The 25,930-nt window shown below is 35.6% G+C and overlaps 2 protein-coding genes across 2 annotated transcripts; both read right to left on the reverse strand.

Annotated features, from left to right (window-relative positions):
- Window positions 1-2: 2 nt before the first annotated feature.
- Window positions 3-9,332, reverse strand: LOC127876088 (uncharacterized). Its single transcript, XM_052421003.1, has 13 exons — window positions 9,157-9,332; window positions 8,450-8,592; window positions 7,263-7,403; window positions 6,802-6,902; window positions 6,499-6,548; window positions 5,723-5,946; window positions 5,444-5,479; window positions 5,052-5,109; window positions 4,325-4,527; window positions 3,831-4,086; window positions 3,164-3,291; window positions 2,471-2,616; window positions 3-975 (listed from the first exon to the last, which is right to left on the reverse strand). Exons 1-13 carry the CDS (start codon window positions 9,215-9,217, stop codon window positions 873-875), a joined length of 1,650 nt encoding a protein of 549 aa, XP_052276963.1. The 5' UTR covers window positions 9,218-9,332; the 3' UTR covers window positions 3-872.
- A 5,138-nt stretch (window positions 9,333-14,470) lies between these two features.
- LOC127876091 (uncharacterized) lies at window positions 14,471-19,116 on the reverse strand. The gene is made up of 7 exons (XM_052421011.1): window positions 18,317-19,116; window positions 17,377-17,573; window positions 16,876-17,057; window positions 16,400-16,519; window positions 15,929-16,108; window positions 15,560-15,748; window positions 14,471-15,396 (listed from the first exon to the last, which is right to left on the reverse strand). Exons 1-7 carry the CDS (start codon window positions 18,542-18,544, stop codon window positions 14,975-14,977), a joined length of 1,518 nt encoding a protein of 505 aa, XP_052276971.1. The 5' UTR covers window positions 18,545-19,116; the 3' UTR covers window positions 14,471-14,974.
- Between the last annotated feature and the right edge of the window lie 6,814 nt (window positions 19,117-25,930).

Raw genomic sequence — 25,930 nt, forward strand, 5'->3', positions numbered from 1 at the left:
TTCCAAACAACGTGGAACTGTGTTTCAAACACTAAATCATCGCAGCTGCATAAAACTGTTCTTGCAAAAACATGTTGTAACTAGTTCTACCGAATAACATCCAAGGATGCTGAGAAGCTTATCTCAATATGTTGCTTATGTTCAAATAACCGGCCTTTGTGTAATTGATAAATCATTGGACATTCACAATTCGCACTTTGACTTAAACCAATTGCCTAATTTTACTGAGCAACGCCACTAAACAAATTGTTGTTTATTTCGAGACGCGTATAGAGATTTTGAGACCGAAATTAATTTGAACATAAAGTGCACTTAATTGTGTGCGTTATTATAAGGGAAAACGTGAATACTATATAGCAGCATGTAGTTACCTATCTACAAACCTATACAACTCGAATACTGAGATTAAAGTTATTGCGAATAGTTTATGTTGTTATTTTTACTGCTTTTAAATATACATTTATGTAAACACTACAATAAATTAAAACATGATATACTTCTCAAAATTTGCTAAGTACCACTTTTTATAGTATGTGTAATTTGAAGTTCACCCCTAGCTAGATTCAGCCAGCGTCACGAACCAATGATAAATCAATACATAAAAATAAAATCAAAAACACATATCATACCAAAACCTGCAAAATAACAATTTAAATTAAATTCCATAAATTGAAGATTATGTGAAACTAAAAAGTGACCCTTAGGAAATTTTGAGTAGTATATAAACTTACGAGTCAAATAAAGTATCACGAAGTATTGGTAATATCGGTAAGCAGTCAATAGGAGTTACATTGTGAAAATTTAAGAAGCTCCGCTCAAATCATGACGTTATAAAATCCTTAAATATATCTAGTTTTAAGTAGACTATATGATCATTCTCTGTCCTGAGATGTTTGGTGGTGGTAGAAGCTATTGGCGTACCGATAGTAGTCCTCGCTAAGATAGAAACACTTATCCAAGCTGCCAAGCGTCCTCCTGTAAAAATAATATCACAGAACGTCTGAGGCACGCTGAAAATCTCTTAAAGTTCGAATCCGAGACCTCTTGAAGAAAAATGCAACTAGGCTTTAATATTGTGATGGTAACTCAAACACTTTTTGTGCGAAATAATCGATTAAATGCGTTAGAAACAATTTATTTGTATTTCTTTGTATTACTATAAATGAACGAAGATATTTTTAACATTGTATAGTTAAGATTTTTATTTTGGGTGTTTGATTTAAATGCGTACCTTCTTTTACGAATATATGACCTTTTTTTCGAAATATGTCATTTTGCGAAAGTGTAAACAAGTCCTTTAAAAGGCAAAAGACACACTTTACCAGCATAATTTGCATACTTATGATGTTAGTATTATATATACTATTGAACGTATGTAGTTTTGTTATAAAATACAATTGGAAAATGAACCAACATTACCATTTGAAAAAAGCGTTTATCTGTCTTAAAATATATCAGAATTTTTCTAAAGACATATAATAAGACAATGAATTGTAAAAGGGTCGCGTTTGTAATTATTTATAATTTTTTAAAAACAAGGCATGGAACACGGATTCACCCCACCCCACATTCCACTATCGTCTTATAACTTAAATAATCTGTATGAAAAAGATGTTGTATGACATAAGTTGAACTTTGACATCTAAGTGGGATCGTAACCTTTAAGACAGGGAGACGGTGATAAACGTGTAAGTCTTTATGGTAGTCATAAGTGGTACAATGCAAGATGAATGACAAATATAAAGTCAAGGCAACCAAGTTGTTGTATTGACAAATATGATCTTTTTCCTCCAAGTGTGACATTGGCCTTTGAAAGAGGAAAACGGGTGTTACACGCGACACGTGATACTATGATGTTTGACGTTTGTGCCTAATTATGTTAAAATGCATCAATACATTGCAAAGTGAAAGCTTAGACAAGAATGTTCAATCTGTTTTGTTGCCAGATTTTACCGTTGATGTCTAAGTCTGACCTTCACCTTTGAAGAAGGGTACGAGTGTTTCACGCGACACGTCGTCCTGTGATGGTGGTGGTTTTACAATCCATCAATTTATGGCAAAGTTTGTCAGAGTCACGACTCTTCAAGCATTTTACATTTATGTGTGACCTTGACCTTTAAGGTAGGGGACAGGTATTACAAGCGACACGTCGTCTTGTGATGAATGTAATTTGTGGATATTTATTAAAAATCCATCAATATAGGTAAAGTTTATGGCTGGGACAAGACTGTTTTAGCTGTTTATGGCAAAATTTGCTCTTTGACCAAAGTGTGACATTGACCTTTGACGGTATGGAGACAGTTGTTTCACATATGTCTTGGTATGGTGATGTAAACTTGTGCCAAACTATTTCAGAATGCACCAATCACGAAATTACTTATCCCTGCGACATAAAGCTTCTCAGAGAAATACATACGTACAGTGCAACCGCTATATGACGTCTTCTTTGGAGGGTCAATAAATAACTTACACAGTCCCATCGCAGAATGTGAGCGAGTACAATGACGTATTTGTTTCTTGGTTGTCTTCAGTTCGTTGAGATATGTGCTTATGGACCTCTGCGGCAAGGTAACGTGTACATTGCTCATCTTTGGGTCCAAGAACATAGCGGCAGGTCTGCAAAAATAAATTCCGATATCATACATCAATATCAATACCATGGACTGTTTAGGCGTATTGAAAGAAAAATCATGTATTCTAATAATGGGCTTTCAGTATTACCATTTCATTATTATGTACCAAAGTTGTTTTGTTAACTCTCGAGAGTGGATGCATTCTAAAGTAAACACTATTTCCCCATATATTTCACCTTGAAGGATGATCTTGATCTTAACCTTTCCCCGCTTAAAATGTGCAGCTCCATGAGATACACATGCATGCCAAATATCAAGTTGCTATCTTCACTATTGCAAAAGTTATGGCATATGTTGAAGTTTGCGCAAACAAACAAACCAACAGACAGGGCAAAAACAATATGTCCCCCCACTATAGTGGCGGGGGACATAAAAAATAAATTAATGATAATGCGCTTTGCGATTGTTACACGAAAACACTTCTATGTATGGCATTTTAACTTCGTATTTTAAACTACATTGATCAGATTTTCATATCTTTTTACGGTTGATGGTTAATATGAAATTTGACCGCCATATGGTTTATTTACCGGGATGTGATGACTCGATACGCCCATATGCTTCACAGGGAAAATATGGATGGCTTTCTGTTTAATGTAACTGCTTTGATAGCTGGGTACAAAATAGTGCTGCTTGCCTGCTTCCAACTCGATTTGGACTGCAAAATATATAATACGGTTATTTATTTTATGCTTTCCGGTGGTTTATAGAGAAATATCAGTGAATTAAAACTGATAATTTCACGGTTTCAAACAGTTAAAATTATCAGTGAAAATTATCGATAATTTTCATTGTTTACTGTGAAATGAGGTCATTTTCTTGACGAAATGACGTCATTATCTCAGCGAAATTCTTTAGTTAAACTCTTTAACACTGTATATAAACGGTGAAAATAAGCATAAAATAAAAAGAGGATAAAATAGAATAAAAAGTGGCTCCGCCACTCGTGAAAATATTATTTTCTATGATCACTCGTGAATTAAAATCGATAATCCACCGAATCCAACAAATATCCTCTATACAATGTATGATATGGCACCTAATTATCCATTCCGTTGAAGTAAAAGAAATTTAAATATATATGTATAATTTAAGTGATAAACACACATACTAAAGCAAGCACGCATATATGAACTTTCTTCTTTCTTACAACCACATACAGTAATGGTGTTAGGTTTAATCTACAAGTCAACGTACCTAGCTTATAATATTCACTCGATTGATCCAATGCAATAGCGTGTAATGCAGTCATTTTCTTTTCACATTGTTTGATGTGTTCTACACATTGATTGAACTTGTCTTTCGTAATCTGGAAAAGTTCGGACCAAGGACGTTGGCACGCCTCCTCGTCGTAAAACCTCACATGAGCTCCGTGTGTATACGTGCTCTTCACCATGGCAGGGGCGTAGCTGTACACATACCTGGGATGAAGTGCAATCACGTAGTCTTTCGGCTTGAGTTTTAATACATGATAAATTATTAAAACACCCACTAATATAACATTCCTTATACGTTTTAATAATAAGGAAAAACTGATACGCGAGCACGATAAGCCTTGTCCTAGTGCTGGGCAAAATATTGAGCAACATTGTATGCGAGCGACAGTCGCCTACAACGAATTTAACCAGTGATTTAATAGCACTTAAGCTGTAGCACGTCTTTGTTAAAGACAAAAAATGCGCTTTGCTGACCTGAATTGCCTGAAACTTCTGTTGCTCCTCAGTCAACAAATCTTCGTCTGCTATTGAGGCCACAAAGCCCGTACTGTCCCGTACCATGTAGCAATCTCCAGTCCCCGCTGCCCTTCCATCCACCCGTCCCCAGTAGTACCAGCCATCGTCAGGCCAGCGGGCCAGCACGTCAGTTCCACGACTCAAATTGCCTATTTTAGTATCTGTAACGTTCATGTTGATACCGACCTTAAGATTAATATAAATAAATCGCGTCCGTCTTTCGACTTGACATATTTAGTTCTTTTTTTTTCAAGCTTTGAATTCCATAAATTGACAAATATTGTATGAGTTGCATCATGCGAAAATGGGTCTTATGCCATATGCGGGCAGCTTATCTCGATACCAGCCTGTGCGAATAAGGAGCCATTCTATTTCCTATAGAGACATGCAAGGTTAAGTGGTCTCATAAGCGGGCAGAGTAGCGCTTGAAAGGCGTCACAAATGCGCAGGTTGGACCGATACAGCTATGGTCACATATGACATAAGACCCATTTCCACAATAATGCTGTTTTCATATTGGTTAGATATCTCGTCTTAGTAGGTGTATGAGACGCGCATATCAAATAATGGAAACCGTACCGTAATTGGGTATTATTTATGTAAAGGCAACATCGAGTATTTACCTTAAGCGATTTTTAAATAACAACACGATGGAAATAGTTGGTATCTCTTATTAAAAGCTTACATATTTTTGGTGTAACAGTGTTTTCTGACAGACTGCTTGCTTGGGAGGATGATGTGACCTGTAAAGTAATAATAGGTGGTGTGTTTTGTATACAGATATGACTTCTACCGTTTTCTCTTTTGAAGACAGTCATTTTCACCGGGATAAGCGGAATTAGCGAAATGATCACAAACATACGATGTTAAATAAATCAAGAATACACCATTGATTCGAAGTTGTATTATTCTTATATTTAGAAATAGGGGCTTTTTTCGTCAAGCATGTGTGACGATTATAGTTATTAATAAGTTAAGCGAAATTCATGCTTAGTTACTAGGGAAATCATTATTTATATTGACGCTCATGAAATGAAAATTCAACCTTACACTTTAGGCTACAAATATTATATATACCTTCGTTAATGTTCTGGATGTTGAGGATGATGTCACCTGTAAAATAATAAAAGTTTTAATCTATGAAACAGATATAAATAATTCGTCTTTTTTCTACTTGAATGACATGCCGACGATGTTCAATTAATAAGAATACAACATCGCTCCGATTTTATGTTACTTAGTTAGGGGTTATTTTTTTAAGCCCGTGTACGATGAAAATTATCAAAAGGATAAGCCAAAACCAAAGGAACTAGTGAAATTTTTATTCATGATGTCGCATACTGATATCTTTCATACCTTCGTTGATGTTCTGGATGTTGAGGATGAAGATATGGATGGTGTTCGTTTACCCAAAACATCCAGAAAGTTCCTCTTTTGAGTTTCTCTCGACACTAAACTGCGACTAGACGTTGCTACATAGCTCGCACTTTTTCGTGAAGACGTTTTTGAGGAGTCAGATCGCCGTGAGCTGCTTATGGAAGACATTGAGCTGAACGGCCGTGGTCTGCGCCTGAACCTCGCTGTACACATCCATAAAAAATAAGAACTGTTACAAGGGGATTCTGACTTCTATAGACATCTTTAAATCTTCAGCTTTGTTTTGACAAAAGCAAGCAAGAACAAAAAGTGCATGTTCTACGTAAAGAGCCTTTATATGTTTTCTGCTCTATAGTCCATTGTTGTTGTTTTTCGTGCCCATTGGAATATACCGGTATATATTTGCAGACGTCAATCTTAATACAAGAATTGTTAAATTGTTAATTAAGAAACATAATTACGACTTCCGATGGTGAACAAAACATTATTTCATGACTTGTTACCACGAAACCGCATTTAAGAATTGGATTGTTACTTATTGCAATAAACATATGTTACATTATCAAGCCTATTCATGTTCTGTATACGTTGCGTAAGAACTGACTTAAATAAAGAAGTGTAAGTCGTTAAATTGCGAAAAATGCCAGTAAGTGATTGTAATCTGTCGGCGAACGGCGCCAGAAATATTAGCTGTACCAAATCATAATGCTAGCGTCATTAACCGCATTAGAAATATTGGCTATTCGCACGTTTACCTTGTTTACCCCGCTCGCATGCTAATGGTGGATTCACACTATCCAGGAGCCTAAATAAAACAATATATATCACATAACAACCTGATATTTATGGCCGTAACGACTCATATTAATATCTTATTGTTTTGAGTTCAACTTAAAACAATCAATAAATAATTGTTATATATTCTCTTCAAGTACATGTTTAAAGATTTGAATATATTTAGCATGGCGTTGAAAATTGTTAACAGACTGTTAAATCCTTTCTTTCTTGTTCGCATAAGGATGATGCCTGTCAAGTTAGCGAAACATATACATAGGTACATCTCTTTATATCGTATTTTCCTCTGGTTGTTGATGTAGCTCACAATTCTGTCGTAATGATCCCTGCCGATCACTACGAAATTTCTTCTTGTTTTGGTTACCTGCGATATCAAAAAAATAAATTATGTGAATTTGTTGAAGACTCATTCAACACAAAACTTGTAAGTCCAAAATTGGTAAGAACATGATGGGTGACATGCATTTTACTGTTGTTGTTTTAAAGTAAGTTGTTAAGTAATCTTACCAAGTTCTGTTTATAAATGTACACGTTTAGCTTGAGAATTGTGAACTTATAACATTGAATGAATTTTTTTACCAAAAATAAAAGGCTGTGCTATTCAAGAATACCGAAATTGTATGTTTATTTTAATTGTAAACTCAAAAACATCAAACACTTTAAGTAATTTTCAAAAGTCTTTTTTTTTTTATTTGGCGAATATAATAGTTGTAAATATACTTACTCTGTTTCCATTGAAGAGAAGAATTGTGTAAAACCGATGTTCTATGCTGAGACTTATGGGTAGAACCGCCACCATCCCGGGTAGATAGCAGTCAATTTGAGTGGATCGACATTTCACATCCACTAACACACACGTCCATTTCTAAAAAGTGTATTAAAAACGACATTCCAAGCCAAAATCTGAATTTAGCAACGACTAATTAAAGCAATAATATATTATATAAAATATTTGCTTCATACAACGTGAATGAAAATAAAAACACGCACTTCAATACAAATTCAAAAGATTTGATACTTCACCTTCAACGAAATTATGAGTTGTATACAACTATATTTGCAAATACATCTCGTTTAGTCCGTCGAAAAACCATTGATGCATCCAACTATTATTGTCAAATTTGTAAATACGAACTTGTTGTCACAATGGTTGGTTCTGCGTGCAGTAAGTGTGTCTTTATTGGCGTAAGCTTGCTCATTAGGAATTTTTTCAAAGATGAACAACATTTTATTTCAGTCACAATTAAGAAATAATTTCATTTAGGACTCCTCGTTTATATCTATGTGTAGGTTTAGGAATGGGAAAATAAAATGTTGATATTAAAATACATAATAGAGTGTACACAAACTGTACTCGCATCAAATTTCACTCAAGCGCCATATGATTAAAGTATTCCCTATCCACGCAAATTGCACAAATCACCACGCAGTAATAACAAACATTTTGACAAGAGGTCATATCATATCAAATCAAGCGGAAATAGCTTATATTCAGATATCAGTTCAGACACATCAGGAAAAGTCGCATACTGTCTGTGATGAGGAACTTTGAATTCTAGTACTGGTATTAAAAAGGACGGATCAGGAATCATAGACAAACATGATATAGACACACGCCTTGATAGTTACTAGTAAATCGTGTTGCTTGGAAACACATACACATATACCTTTCTCTACTAATGTTTCCTTAAGTTCGCCTTCGCTAAGTTTCCATGAGAATTATATTTCCTGCTCTAAAAATCGATCTTTTCCAACGGCACAAAAACGTATACAAGTCTCATATCGACTGCTTATACGGTATTTTATGCGTTCATAATTCAATGTTTATTGCTTATCATTGCAGACAAACAGTACGGCGAGACGAGCTATGTTTGCATGCTTGTTAATTATTTATAGACTGATAAAACGTACCCTAGGTTCGGGGCATGGTAAAGCCCCGCGGATTGGTATCACTTCAGACTCGGGCACAGTATGAGGGCGAATAGCCCAGAAGTTGACAAAAACTTCACTGTCTGCAGTCACATCCACGGGAATGCGTGGGGATGTGGTATACCCTGTAAATTGAGCAGGAACACATAATACAAAACGGCTGTTAACTTTTGGTTGGCTTAATCGAGCATTGTATGAAGGTAATCTGGCGATTTAACGTTGATCTGAGCTGAACATTATATTTTGAATTATAACATACTGTATATTCAATTTGAAACAGCTTGTTGATACTCACATTATCTACTATACATGATTACAAATGCATATAAATATTCATTACCAGTAAACGCTACTTGGATCCGCAATCTAAGTCACTTACCAAAAACACGTTATATAGTACTCAAAATGGCCAATACAATACTGGAATACTGAACGTTATTTTTATTTTAAGTCATTTTTTTAAGATTACTCTACTTTACGAACTTTTAGGTCAAAGCTCATTCAAACACAAAACAGTTTCAATAATTAAACGTGTTCTTCCTCTGTACCCTTAACATATTTAGCGCGTGTTTATATGACGAGGGAAGGATATTCAAATATATTATTTTTATTTATAAACGATTTATAGTGCGATTGTTGTACCATCACTATATCTGCATTGTATTTCATAGATACAATATATAACTCACCTGGATAATAAAACCCATCGACCGAGTTTCTCGCAATCACTGTTAAATCTCTCGAGACCATGTTACATATACATCCAAGCAGGCTCTGAACAACTAATTGTCCTTTAAATTAAACAAAAGCATTTAAACTAACTTTTGAAAATTTTAATAGCAAATACACCGTGTTAATCTTTTGTCGGGTCAGATAACATTGTACCATGTGTGTGTTTTACCAGAGCGCCCAGATTAGGTTACATTGAACGGTTTCACAAGGTTTCATTCCATATCAATCGATATCATAGAACCAAACATAACGATTGAAAGCAGAAGTTCTTCGACTAATTCTAATTCGTTTGACAGTAATTTTAAAACAAAACACTTTGCTTGAATATGCGTGTTTTTTTTAATGAATGTATTCTAAAATATTATATTGCATTTGTGAATTACACTATTTCCTGGCACCGTAAATTTCTAAAGATTTTCGTTCATTTATACAATAAATACTCGCTTCGATGGATATCAATAGACACACGGACATGTGCTTTAAGACAAATATCGGAGGGTAAAGAGTAGTTTCGAAAAGCTTGCTTATAAAGACCAACGTATTCCCCATCAATTTTGCACTTTGGATTTACTCAGTTCTTTTAATCAGTGTGAAGAAAACAGAGACCAATATTTATTTTGCTGATTTGCATTTTCGCATTTAGAAGTTCGAGAATAACGACAGTTTACTGTCGTTTGCTTGTAAAAACTACACTTTATTAAAAACTTCAATACCATCACAAATTTATGGTGATTTTCTGAAAAAACAGATCTTTCCTCCAATAGTGAAAATGTGTGTATTATTTGGCCGTTTTTTCTGTCCTAAGTGATCGATTGATATTGAGTGAAACCTTGTGAAACCGTTCAATGTAACCTTATCAATGCGCGAGGGTAGAGCATACACTAAGTAGAATGTTATCTGACCCAGTGAAAGTATCCCGGTATACTTGCTTTTGAAATGCAAACAATTTAATTTTCGAAAATAAGTTTAAATGCCATTTTCTAATCTCAAACTAAGATAATAAAGCGGTTCAACGCTTTTTTGGACGTAAAAGGCAAGAAAATATAGTTTCCAGAAATTTTACCGTGTTTGCAAGAAACTTGGTCGATGGGTTTTATTATCCACATGAATAATGTAATGTATGCATGAAAATATAATATTGTAGCTATGAAATATATAAAGTGCACAATTAATCGTTTAACTAGTATATCTATACATTCTACTCTTATGCATCTAAATGAAAATTCAATTTAAATGTTGCATAGGTACACAGTATAGCGTGCCTTCTAACAATTTTCTTTGGAAAATTCGTACACATGAATATTAACTTAGTAGTCTTGCAATAATTGTCCTTTAGTTATAATAAGTATAACGTCAAGTATTCCATAATTTTATTGACCGTTTTGAAAATTATTATGTGCTTTGGTAAGTGGCTAGGTATCGGATCAAGGTAGTTTTTATTGGTAATGAATATTTTAATACATTTTGTTTTGTTTGGTAGTTGTTCATTATTGTATCAACCAACTGTTTTCAGCGAGTTCAGTGTGGATTTATTTCAATAATCGTCTTGTATGCATATTAACGTCAAAAGGCCACACGACCTTTAAATATACAACGTTTATTTGTGTACAATGTGCTCATGCTGTATGAACATGGTACACTGCCCACACAAGTCAGAGTATCACTATGTGACTGCAGACAGTGAAGTTCTTGCGAACTTCTGGGCTAATCCGACTGTCAACATATATATCATTTCCGTTTGTGGTGAGTGAATTACGTAAGTCATACACCGCTGAAGTTGCGTTGGGTGCAAGACTGTTCGTGTGCACACTTAATTAAGGGTGTAAATTTAAGTTTTTAATCGCAACATTTTACTTCCGGAATTCTTACATAGTGAATGAAACTCGTAGCGCGAACCAACAGGAGAGGCAACTCATGATGTCACAAATCGGCAGTAAACAAAACGTCGCACTTTATTATCTCGCTTTACATAGATCTAAATAACGTTTAAAAGCAATTTCTTGATCGGATTAAAGTCAGAAATCATCCTATGAAGAAAGTCGAGATATTTAATTTTCAGAACATTTAATGTCGTGCCGCATGCAAGCTATTTAGAAAATAAATATCGTAAACCAAAAAGTGCGTTATGTTTTTTTTTACTTTTAAATAATTTAACAAGAAAGTGGAAGAGTATTTGTGAAAAACATAAAATTTTGAATCAAACTTGTGTCTGCTGTATTTTTTTCCAATTGTTACGGAAATTACCGATCGTATATATGTATTGAAAGACACATGCCAAAAGACAGAATAGCATCATATTTCAAGTTTATCAGCCTGGAAATCACCAATTTATGATAATCAAAGTCAATTATATATCAACAAGTAATAATCAGAAAAGCCAAGATCTTGGGGCGAAACCATCGTGTTTGGCGGAAACCGCGACTTTTTGTTTTTTGGAAACCGACGATCGGTAATAGTCGTATACTGTCGGAAATTTCAGCAGACATGTTTTCGTTAGTATTCTTATGTTTTTCTCAAATATTCTACCACGAAATTTTTGTATACCAGTACACATATGAATTAAAGTAAAATTTTCTTGATTTTGATGAGAAACACTGTAAATAAATGCTTATAAATACGCCTCAAGCACGGCCGTTTATCACGCGCGCCAACTCTTTTTTTGAAATGCATTAATAAATGAGCCAATGCAACTTCCGAAGTGGCGCTCAGGCCCGGATGTTTTGAAATTTCTTGAATAATTTTACAGGGTGATTAGGTTTAATTTGTTTTTCAACACATTTCGTGGCGCGCGTGATTAACGGCCGTGTCAAGGCTCAACGTGATTGCATAAAATATTGCAAAAAATAAATCATATTTCAGTTTATCCCATAGTTTCATAAATTCCCATAGCTCATTTATTTTGGAAATTATGACCCATATCTGATAAAACTTGAAATTCTTGATTTTATTTTGAAACTTTTATCACATGCATGTTGTTGTTTTCGATAAAAGCATAAATTTTATACATAGCTTGAAAAACATATAGGCAAAGATTACGCGTTTGATTTATAACGCCAATAATTTAGAAAATATTCCCTTTAACGCAGTATGTTGGTTTATTAGTCAATAACAATAACATACAGGAAAGACTCATCGAAATGCTGTTTAAAAATCCCCATGCCACAACTTAAAAAGGTTCTCACGTTTTTAAATGGGTTTTTAGTTTATTCGTTAATTAAAGTCTCATCAGCATACATGTATATATAATCACAACATATAATAACACATGAGCATAATAATAAAATGCTGCCACTCGAAAGTATCGAGTTATAGGAGACTAGAGTATTATATCAACACAAGAATCATCATATAATTATAGTGAAATTGAAGGGTCATAACCCCCGAATTTAAATTACAGAAAACTGCAACATGAACTACAGAGTTACCTCTCTTCCAAATACCATAACATTATATAGTTATATAGTCTCTACTTAACTCTGGACATCAGTTAAAACAGCTTTGTTCAATATAAGAGTTATGAGACTAAGTCACATATGGCAAAGTACAGTTTAAGACTATATTACATAATAAAATTTTGATTGCCCCACTGAACTCACCTTAAACATTTCCATAAGAAATTAACCATAAAATATTGAAAGCGAAAATAAAGCACTATGTCTTACAAAGTCATATGGGTTGAGAATGTATATTTATATGCATTTTTGGATGAATTTATCTTCGCTAAATCGCACTACATTTCCCGATTTTAAAAATAAAGCGATATAAGCTGAAAAAAACAACAGCATATAAACCCTTTTCACCCTGTAAAATTATTCATGAAATTTCAAAACATCCGGGCCTGAGCGCCCTCTCGAAAGTTGAATTGGCTCATTTATTAATGCATCCCAAAAAAGGTGGCGCCCGTGATTTACATTCGTGAAATAGCAACATAAAACGTTTGCCTGTTTTATCAACACAATCCAAAGGACATGGGCGTCACATGATGGGTTCTGGGAAGGGGGTTTCAGGTTATGAGGGATGAGTTTGTTTTTATTTTACTGCTGCCTATGCCGTAATTCGGCATTGAAGCATTTAAAATGCTGCACTGTTAGTCAGTGGGGTCAATCTTATTATATCATATAATAACGTTCGTTCCAATCGTTGTCGCTTTAATTCAGCAGACTTTATAGCATCATCTGACTAATCAACACCTTTGTATCGCTATGGTTGCAAACAAACCAATCCCATACCGCCCACGCACACTCTAGTATTGACCTAAGCAAGCGTTTAGAGCTTTCAAATGTCGAAAGTATCATTTACCATTTTAGATTGCTTCTACCTTGCCATTTGTTTAAGGTTGTTTATATTATACATCGAGACTCTCGCCAACGATCAGCTGTTTATGTTTCTTTATATTTCATCATCATCATCATCATTATCATCATAATCATCAGCATCGATGAATCATCACCATCATCATCATCATCATCATCATCATCATCATCATCATCATCATCATCATCATCATCATCATCATCATCATCATCATCATCATCATCGTCGTCGTCGTCGTCGTCATAATCATCATCCGCCGCAGCAGCAGCATCAACATCATCATCATCAATCCTCCTCCTCACCATCGTCGTAATCGTCATTATCATCATTACTACCACCACCAACAACAAAGCCATCATCATCATCTTCATTTTCTGTTTATTGTTATTGTTGTAGCTCGCGTTTACGAGCACTTATAAAATCACTCATTACAACGGCGATATGACATGACATGCATTCTTTATTTGTTATCTCTTACTCAATGAAAACTTTACGGCTCATAATCTTTGGGTATTAAGTTACGGCGGATCGTGACTTAATGATAATAGTCCTACGTATTTAGCACATTTTAAAAGGGATTGACACTTGCAATATTCATAAATCATGTGACGGGTAATTTCCCATGTTTGCGCCTTTTTTTGCACAAGCTACATTTAAATGGTGCATACATGTACTTGCATGTTTGACGTTGACTTTTTATAGTTTCCTTAACGCAAAATGTTGAAATGACGGACATGTTTAAAAACTAACGAATATTATGCGTGGTAAACAAAGTTACACACAACCTTATACTAGTTGCACTTTTAATTGCTCAGAAGCATTAGACTTAACGAAAAACATCCAATGTATTAAAATTAATGCCAAAAGCGTTACATATCGGATCTCACACCAATTATCGGTGCATACCATATTTTGTACAAGTGACACAATATATAATATATAAAACTCAAGAAAATAAACGATTTTGTCAGTATTTTCTTAATATCTTTTTTTAACAAACGAGTACCAGCCTCCATAATGTAAAAAAACAACAACAACAGCAACTTATTAATAAAAATAATAAAACATCAAAACACACTTATGACACCAGCGAACTATCTACAGCAATATCTGACATAATATCACTGGAATCAATAGCTGCACTGCTTAGAATGGCACATTAACGCGCACCTGATTCATTTCACATATTTGGCCTATGTAAAGTCCCGTAAAAAGAACTAATAGATACGTTCAATAGAATAAAGGCACGGGTCCGTACTCCACAAACAACGTATGCTATGTTGCATAATTAATCTTAAATATAGCATTTAATTAGGCGTTATCAATCTTTAAATGTCTTCATCATGACAGTTAATAATTTGTATATTTTAGTATGAAGACGATGACCTGTTGTATAAGTCTGAATAAACTATCTGTATGTCACCTTCTATGCACAAAACATTGCACTACGCCAATTCTTGTTCAGGCCATGTGTTTCAAGTTCGTTTCGGCATTCATATCTCTTGCTATGGCATTAGAAATGTCATGAAAGTTATTCTTACAAAGGGCATCTATCAAATCGGACAGGAACGCTGTGTCTCCTTTAATCTCGACCCATTTTCTAAGAACATTTCGGTAAGATTCCGCCCTTTCCTCCCGTCTATCTATGTCGACGAAAGTTTGGTAAAATTTGGAGTTAACAACTTTTAGACTTTGAAAGAAATATTTTGGGTCATGGCAGATGTGTCTAGCAACAATATCGATTGAATCCATCTTGTCAAGCATCTTGATGCGTTTTGATTGTTCGGAAAGGTGTTTGCAATTGCACTCTCTTCGTTCCTGGCACTTACATATCGTCCACTCTATGGATCGCGAAAGGTGTCGATTTATGTCGAGAGGCATAGCTGAAAAGGAAGGATGGTGTTTATGGCAAAATGTTAATATGTCACGAACATATGCTCATAATTTAATGGATATAGAAGAATAAGTATAATTTGCTACAAATACAAAAACAACGATTGCACAATACACGTGACATGACAATAGCTTATGAATACTTATATTTACCATTATGCTTCTCTGTAACGGTCGTCATTACAATGGATAGCTCTGGACGACAATAATTATTCGTCGTCGGCCTTCGAGGACCGTCCATTGTCAAGACACTAGGATTGCTAGCAAGGCTCATATCCACGCGGTTGGGGCGATCTTGAGGTATTGACATATGATGTTCTTCTCTCGCTTCTTTGAAATTTACTGAAAATAACATGTCAATAAACAGTCTGAATATTGTAATTTTGAAAAACAAGCGATATTGATCAAGCCTATGTCTTTAATCCGTTTGACTAGTTACTGCCAATGGGGATATTGTTGCTTCGAGTGTTAAGTGTTTGGACATTGCAATACAGTTTTACTCGTTATAATTGTCTTGTTTACCATTTTGGAATTCATTAGCCGCTGCTGATTGAGTGAGTAATGAGTAGCCTTCAATATTCGTCCGTCGAGGTGGACTGTCGGTTGTCATGTCACTTCTGCTGTCTCCTACTGGAATGGTCGCATTTTCCTGACGGCCTCCTATCATCTCAAAACATTCCTCTGGATGTTGTCTTACTTCTACTGAAAATGTATTATCACAAATGAGAGTTATTTTATTTAGATGGGCATACATTTTAGCCAATTTGTATATATTGGCATTATTTTCCAGCGAAGAGTAAAATGTTTGCAACTACTTTTCTTATAAAATTATTGGGATTGTTATTTCAAAATAACAAGACTCGCGCTCTGTATTATCTGTGAACGAAACGACGTTATGCGACCATTACAATCATTTTGACATAACATACTGTTCGATTTGCAATCACAACATCTTCGGAGCACAGTTTTGAATACAAGTTATGGTATACGTACACTGGCTCTGTTTCAATTTCTTCCAACGCACCGAAAGCACAATAGCCAAGCAACCAACGACTGCTACAACGCCACATGATATGCCCACTGTAAGCTTCGTAGCTGACGATGAGCCCTCATCTAGAAATGAACGAAGTGGCGGTTACACTGTATCAATTACGACTGACGCTTAAAATGTTCCAATTTTGAAAAGGACAAAACAGATTTCCATGTTTCCACTTACAATAGGTCGGCAAAACCACTTAATTAAAAATAATAGTTCGCAAATAAGATTGGTTGTAGCAGATATATGATTGAATATCTACTATTGAATACAGAAAACTTAGGGTCGGCATTAAAATGTCGGTCTGGCGATTGGTAATACACAACTTTTTAGGCTATATATTAACAACTGATTGCTTATTTGATCATCGTTACTTAAATCTAGTATCTCAAGCAAACACAATTCGTTTTATAACAAGTTGAGTGGAACATACCCTTTTTCGCTACCAACGCGCCAGTGCCGGTATCAGACGTAGGCATTATGTCGTTGCTCAACTGTTCTGTTCCATTGACGAGGTTGGTCTTAAGTGCCGAAGCTGTTGACTGCATGGTAGTGGTGGTGGGTGGTGTGTTTTTAATGCAGGCAAAGTCAGCATTATTCGTCTCTTCGCGATAACTACAGATGAAAAGTTAATGAATGATAGTTCATTTGCTTTAAAATATTATATTTGTACCTAATACTACCATTGGCAGATAAACTTTTATAATACTGTAACTTTTTGTTCTTATTTTGTTACGGATATGACAAGCCGATCTATCGAACAGAGAGTGATCTGAAAAATCATTATCAAGTTTCCAATGGCTTGCACGTGCGTTGTGATCCAAAGGAATGTATTTTAAAAAGGGACTTTACATGTTGATCAATTTTAGAAGGGAGAGACATACTTCCGTCTGATAAACTCTCGAGAAAAATGTTAGCAACAGAAAATACCAACCCCGCATAACAAGACCCGCATACGGCGTCACTGAAGTCCCCACACGGTATCTGCTGATGGCGGAAGAGGTCGGCGCACTTCTTCCCACACAGCTGGAAAAATGCATCATTCCGTAAGACGCGGATGTAATACCCAGGTGGAGGCCGTTGGCACGGCAGGCAGCCAGTATCACCTTTGCGCACAGCGGATCCAATGTACTATTTTTAAGAAGACAAAAAGCCTACTTTTCACACAACTTTATCCAGTTTATAGATCCAGGTCGACCAACCGATAGACAAACAGGTAGGCAGACAGTCATACCGGGACATACAGAGAGACAAAAAGACAGGCAGGCAGGCAGGCAGGCAGGCAGGCAGGCAGGCAGGCAGGCAGGCAGGCAGGCAGGAAGGCAGGCAGGCAGGCAGGCATGCAGGCAGGCAGGCAGGCAGGCAGGTAGGCAGGCAGGCAGGCAGGCAGACAGACAGACAGACAGACAGACAGACACACACACACACACACACACACACACACACACAGACACACACACAGACACACAGACAGACACACAGACAGACATACAGACATACAGTCAGACAGACAGACAGACAGACAGACAGACAGACAGACAGACAGACAGACAGACAGACAGACAGACAGACAGACAGACAGACAGACAGACAGACAGACAGACAGACAGACAGACAGACAGACGGACGGACGGACGGACGGACGGACGGACGGACGGACGGACGGGCGGGCGGTCAGGCAGGCAGGCACACAGACACAGAGACAGACGGTAAAACTTATAAGTTATAATAATAATAATAATAATAATAATAATAATAATAATAATAATAATAATAGCAATAATATTAATAAAAATAATAATAATAATAATAATAATAATAATAATAGTAATTATACAAATAATAACAGTCATGATTATAATAAAAATACATACCTTTTCCGAAAGATTCCGTGCTTGTCCATGTGCGCACTCTGTGCATTTGGCACAGACCTTCAATTTTCTATCCCAATATTTGTTTTCGTTAGCCGAACACTTACTATCCACAGCGGTAACAATACACAAACTTAAAGCAATCGAGAAAACTAGCACAAAATGCCAGGAGGCGTTTGCCTGGTGACCGTGAATCATTTTTTTTGTTTCTTTACAAATCACGATTTTCATTTGTTTATTTCCGTCTGTCGATTAAAAACGCTAATTTCAAAATGACAACCAATATCATGTAAAAAGCTCATGTGTTTCATTCATAATGTTAAACTTGTTATTCTTATTGCGTCACCTCCAGTGGTATTCCCCGTCACGCGATTTATGTTTAACTAAGATACGCTTGAGTATGAACAGAAGTTTACTTTTGTGACGAACTTGAAACATCCATGTATTTTATGTATTGTGTGGTATGGCAAAATTACACAATCCCTCTTTGAGTGATAGAGTGGGGGAAAAAGTAAAGGTAAGGTTGAACGAGCGAGTGAAAAAGTGAGTGAGAGAGTGATTTGAGTTATCCAGCGAATGAGCGAGTCAATGGCGCTGACTGCTTTATTGGACGAGTCGATCAATGAGTGCGTAGATCTAATCGATTGTAATCTCGTGAAACTTTGACATCGCTTATGATGTAATTTTTCTTGCGAAATTCATTTCTGATATGCAACTAATTTGATGTTCTAGAACGTTCCAGAGAAGCCGCGATCAGACCATATCGGTTAAATCATAGGTTATTTATATTTCGCTAGGAACCCTTGATGTCCGGAGTTATTTATATATGATCGCGTGACATAGACCAGAGAACTACGTAAATCTGAAAAAAAGATGATACAAATAAAAGAGCATGATATCAGTTATGTAGTAATGAAGACATTAAATTGAAATAGAGACATGTATAATTCTTCTCAAGTCTTCTAAATCTACAATAAATGCATTTACACAAATTGTGTTGCGAAATAAATACATTTTGTTTGAGAATTAATTTATTGCTTACTACTAGAACGAAGTACTAGTTATTTTTTAAGCAAATACGTAGTATTAAGTATATATTGAATGGTATAATATATTGCATTGTTAATATGTTCCGTAAACGTATGAATACTTGAAATCGAACTTTGAAACATCAATTAAGCTTATGTAATGGATTTGATATTGACTTATCTTTCTTTAGCATCGAAATCTTGAATGTGATAGGCTAATATATTAAAACCGTACAGCCAATAAAATTCGTCTTATCTATAGGATGTCACATTTTAAAGATTGCACTACAAGATAAGGAAGTGCACAATATCGTTTTTTTTTTCTTTTCTAAGAGTACGCTGCGATTCAAATATCGTAAGTACTTTAAACAAGTTGATTAAGAATGAAACGCACACGAAGAAACGATTGATGACTCACTATAGTGTGTACACCTCTTCCGTCTTCATGGCATAGCATTTAAGAAAGTTTTTGGGATTAGGGGAAAACACCGGCCTTTGTTTGCTTTACAGGTTTCCTATAATTATGAAGTGGGCATGCTAAATAAAGTATACGATCTATTATGAATGTTGATAAAGGAACCGCTGTTGGAAAGCGCTTTAGATAAATCTATTGTCAGCTTTTTAACCCATTTATGCCTAGCGTATAGAAAAAATGCCTTGACAAACAGCGTAGACCCAGATGAGACGCCGCATGATGCGGCGTCTCATTAGGGTCTGCGCTGTTTGCTTAAAGGAATTTGTGTAAGAAATATTCTAGATATAGAAATAAATATACAAGACATCCTTAATTTTGGAAATAAATTGATCCAATTTAGAAGGATGGGAGAGTCCACTAGGCATAAATGGGTTACCTTATGTTAGATTGTCTTGACCGAACTACTCGAAATGGTCTGCTCCCGTACGGGTAGGCCCTGCTTAGTTAACACATACCGATAGGATTGTTTTATTTAATGCTAATCCGTCCCTTTGGAAACAATATTTTAAAATGGTATCAAAAAACATAAATAAAATGTTTGTATGCGTCGAATTAAGTATAAAATGCACTTATGGAATACAGAAGAAAAATATTGCTGTTTATTGATCATCTACTAGTGTTTGTTTTATGTTTAATTTTTGTAAGCATATTTGCGAAATATGAGTAAAAAGAAAATGAGTTATTTTGCACTCAATAGTGGTATTACGTTAAGTTCAATATCTCGAAAACTAACATTGATAGAAACATTTTTTTTTTGCAAAATGTGAAAACTAACATTAATAGAAACATTTTGTGTGTGCTGAAAATGTGATTTTTGAGCCATAATACCCATTTTCCCTGCCACTGGCACATAGACATATACACGTATCGCATTACTTTTTCATCACAGCAAATACATGGTTAAACATTGCATCAGGTTGTGCATATAAATAGGTCACACTTTATCACAACCGGTTTTAAATGTTCATTACAAAGAAAAATGCGAATTCTACGAAACAGTTAACAGCACGGATGATCATGAATCATCAGATTGTGACGTTAATATTTACAATAACCAAAAACGCAATCACCGCATTGCATATTTCATCAATTTTCGACAGAATGCCAACAATTCTTGACTTTTGATCAAAATCAGTCATAGATATAACATTTTATGGCTGGTATATACGTAACCTTTGATATAACAGAGACGTTGTCGTTAAAACTGTCGATGGCATACCTACCTGTTTAACAAATTACGTAAGTGCAAGAAATGTTATTTGTTTTGTGGTATTCATTAGCTTATGCATCACTAATGGACGGTGCCTAAACATATACTAATAAGCGTATGCATGCATTACAACTTTATTTTTTTAGTATACAACGCATATTTAATATAGCCCACGCAAACATCGTGAATACCACGTGGTCTGCTTTTGTGCCAACACTTGTGGATACGTATCTTGCCCATTATAGACCTATATAGACCGTGATGCAGCTTCCAAATGGTCGCTAATTTAGGACCCGTTACGATGCCTATATTGTCACCATATGTTTATTTGGGACATAAAAAGTCTGCGTGTTTGTAAAACAACTAACACCGTTGATGTGCTGTGCACGAACGTACAAATTAAGTTCATCGTCAGAAAATTCAGCATAATATGGTAACGATCTTTTCAATTTTTGATTTATTTATCAGGCACGCGTTAAACAACTGTATCTCATTTAGACATGTTATAGTGATACAATAGTCTCGATATCCATTAACCCATTTATGCCTTAGCTAGTGGACTCTCCCATCCTTCTAAATTGGATCAATTTATTTCCAAAATTAGGGATGTCTAGTATATTTATTTCTATATTAAGAATATTTCTTACATAATTTCTTTTAAGCAAACAGCGAAGACTCTGATGAGACGCCGCATCATGCGGCGTCTCATCTGTGTCTACGCTGTTTGCCAAGGCCTTTTTTTTCAAGACGCTAGGCATAAATGGGTTAAACTGGGACATGAACGACAGTGTACGTACCACAATTTCATAAGTATTTCGCAATATTGTTAAGTTGCATAGTGGACGCAGTATACCGTCAGTTTTGTGATTTATGAGTCATTTAGCAGTGTGAACACTCAAACAAATCCAGGTTATGTTATCTTGGGTGATATTATGCACAGACAAGGCTAACTTTTCCTGTTATTTCAGTTTGAGATATCGATTTTCTCTTTCGCCGATAAGGACATTTTAAATATATTAACTCGTTTTATTACTCAAACAAAATTGTAACGCTCTGTGATTTTGGTCTTCTACCTTCATGTCATAATCGACCTTTATAATTATGTCATGCGAATGTACGTTTGTAAATTTAGGAACATAACCATCTTCAGTATTAGGTGCTGTAGGACCATGGTTAAAATGAATATGCCATTACATGAGGTTGTTTAGTTTCTAAAACGTTTTTTTTTCTTGACGTTGAGTACGCTCTAACAAAAAAGCGAAGAAAACTAAACCGTTTTCAACCTCTAAAGTCTACAAGTTAATGACGACGATCCAGTCTCGGAAATGGAAATGCGTGTAAAATCCACTTTGAAAGCTGATCACCACTTGGTCAAGTGTTGTGTTCGACTTGACGTATAGAAAAATACACAAGTTGTAGCTATACTCGTGCCATCAAATCTATGTTTGGCTTAAATTTGTAGAAGAAGAATTATGTTCAAATACTTACTAGGTTTGATGGATACACACAGTATCAGCGCCAAGGTTTAACAGAAAACAAGACATGCACATGTAACAGTAAAATGAATCAAAGTCATGGTGCAAGAAAAGCGAGTAATGTTGTTTTGTGTAGCGTTTTCATGGTTTTGCACTACAGCTCATTAAATAAAAAAAATTAGGTCAGCCTCATTTAATAAATTCAATAAAGTAACGTTTGACTTATTGTTTAGTTTAGTTTAAACCTATTTATTTTTAACTCGGTTGCATCGAAAGCCTCAGGGCTGTAGAAACGCTCTCGAGTCCGTTTCCTGTGCCCATAATCAGTACTTGGTGTCTTTGGGGAGATCGCTAGGCGGGCACCTTATCCATGACGCCACAGAGAACTTCGTATGAATGTGCAGACGATGATTTATATACTTATGCCTTTCAAGTTTAAAAAAGCGGTTTTGTATAACATGTATTATCTACACTCGAGTGAATGCTTTATGGAGCCGCAACTTCATGTTTAATGTGTATGTAATAGCTCAACCAAATACAAACGCCGTTTACTATTCACGTTAAGATTATATCAGGTTTAATTATTATGCAAATTATGTTAAACGTCAAACTGGCCACGTGCCATTTGAGTCGGTGAAATGGTTAACTGCTTAGCACCAGCGTAAAGAAATATCGTAAGTTAGTAAGAATAAATGTATATTAACTGCTCGTTAAAAATCTACTTCACAGCATTGACAAAGTCTGCACAACTTAATATTAACCTATGAGTATGAAAACAATATCGTCGAAATCCGGGTTACGTGCAATTTAATGTTTGAATCTGCACACACACGCACACATGTAGTTAGTGAATTAAATACGACACATATAGTGACAATATATGCATCTGTGTGGGTCCTTAATAGGCGGGCAAGGCGGCCCATTTGGGAATTGCATCACGGTTCCATATATCTCATGTCCATATAGGACCCAAATGGGTACGATACGTACCCTCATGCGTTGGCGATATTAAATGACTCATATACGTGTGACGATCACATGTAATAGTAGTACTTGTTTATATATTATGTTCAATGAAATAAGTTTTAAGTACTAAACACCTTCGTTTACATTACATCAGCCCTATGCTAGTAATGATACTGAGAAGGTCGACATACAAATGTACTGAAAATAAAATTCCCATATGGCGTGATTGGTGAGTCATTGCTTATACATTTCTTGCTCCGATTATCTGGCTTGGTAGTGAATTTAAATCAAATACTGCATGATTGATTGAAAGGTCAAGTATGCACGGACTGTATTTAACCACAAAAAGACCATGCACAATTCAATTGTGCTGTTCTTGTGATCTGTGTTCGAATTTTACGGAAATCAAATGATCAACTCTAAAGTATAGTTAAAGTTCCAGTCCATAGAAAACGCGTCAATGTATCTAATGATCTAATGACGGGATTGTGGTATGAAATAAACACAACGTTTACGTTTGGCACTGAATATCAATGAGCTGCCTTTTAATTTCCGTGTTTGTTAAAGCAGTTCATACGAATGCTCTACATGCGGATTATCATGAACTAGTACACCCATATGGCATGAATCTTTGACGTCAATACATACGCAAATGGTATATTATTCCCATGTATTACTTTATCAGCTGACTAAGTACTATAATTATCAATGCATGGTTTAACAACTTCACTCAGATCCGTTATGCTTGACCTTTGATCAAAATCGGCTAACGAGGGAAATAACCATTTGTCTTTTATGGTTGGTATAGACTTAACTTCTGTCAGCGATATATATACCTAATAAACAACTTAAGTTCGTTTTAATTTCATTTCGAGGATTTGTTTGTTTCGCGGTAGTTATTGACTTTGACCGCTTATGGGCGGAGCCTTACCGAGCACTCGTTAATGTGCACTCTCAACACATTATATATTTTTACATTACATTTTACTTCCTTCAGATATTTATATTCACGTGCGCGCGTGAAACAACGAATATTTCAGATTTCAACTTCATACCACCGCAATCTTTATGCACTGAGGTACATCTTTTTTTTCAAAAAGTTCGTTTCTCTGAAAGCTACATGTTATATAGTCGGTCGCAACGTATATTGAATAGCAACAATGCTAGCCCGAGGTCAAATGAACAAACCATGTGCCTGTCATGCGTACAAATGTAAGTGAACAACATGTTGCCGTGGTTTATCAATTAAGCGATTGCACACGTGATTATGTCTGGGTAGGTACAGACCATTGATATCAAATGAGTAATAGGTTGATGGGACTCACTAACATGACGCAGCATTTTCACACTGTTATCGGATCGTGTTCTCTTCTTTCAACGACTTTCATGCAAAAAAAGGCGTACGTTTTCGGAAACGTTAGTGTGTACTGCTTTATATTAGTCGTTTGTAATTTATTTTAAAAAGCTCAATCGTAAAACACACAATTTCTTACTTCCCCAGTAAGGGTGATAGGATTATGGCAATACATGTACGTGCGTTGATGCGTGTATCCATATTCATAGATTACATGCAGTCCGGCATTTCCCATTATGCAAAGTAGGCAACTGCCTATTAGCCCCGCGACCTTAGGCCACATGAAACCATGACGAAAGATTTGTTTACTTACTTACTTTGCCTAATCTAATGACTTAACAAAACCTTGATTACCGCTGTATATCAACGATATGTTTGATTACAAGCTTGACATTGTCTTACCAAGTGACAATCATGTATTACTTGCAAAGCCGTATTGTTTAGCTTGTGATTTCGTGTTCACGATGTTCATTAGTGGGTTCAGACTGGAGAAGAATTCAAAACAGTGCTCTTTCTGGGGCATCCCCCTGATGACATCACCCCACCACTACCATAGACGCAGAAAATATAATTTGTTCTTTGGTTGTGAAATATTTCAATTGATAATTTAAAATAATTTTTGGCTGATAAGGGGCCTAGGGGTGATCCCCAAAAGTGTAACTGCCAATGGGCCTCAACGGTGCTTAATCCGGCATTGGATGCATGTCACTAGTTAACACCTCGTACTTAAATATGTTTAGTTAATTTTACACCGATTTTATGAACTGACTTAAACATAATTACGTTTAGGGCATTTTCTGATCTTGCATATACCAAACTAACACGGGTATTTAATACTAGTTATATGATTATCGAGTTTCAAACAGAGCATTCAAATATAAAATTCAATCGCACATTTATGTAAGTAAGTCACGCGTCCAATTTCGAGACGTATAGTAGTATTTCAAAAATACGAAATACATTTTATGAATAGCGCAAATTATTAGCATACTTATTGTGCACCATGCTATATTTTGAACGATGTACATATTGCCGCGGTTCTGACACTTGAGATCAGAAGGAGAGTTACAAAATATCAAACGAAAAGAATACAAGTTTTTTTAAGAGCC

The sequence above is a fragment of the Dreissena polymorpha genome, chromosome 4 (genome assembly GCF_020536995.1).
Source record: "Dreissena polymorpha isolate Duluth1 chromosome 4, UMN_Dpol_1.0, whole genome shotgun sequence".
Classification (NCBI taxonomy): Eukaryota; Metazoa; Mollusca; class Bivalvia; order Myida; family Dreissenidae; genus Dreissena; species Dreissena polymorpha.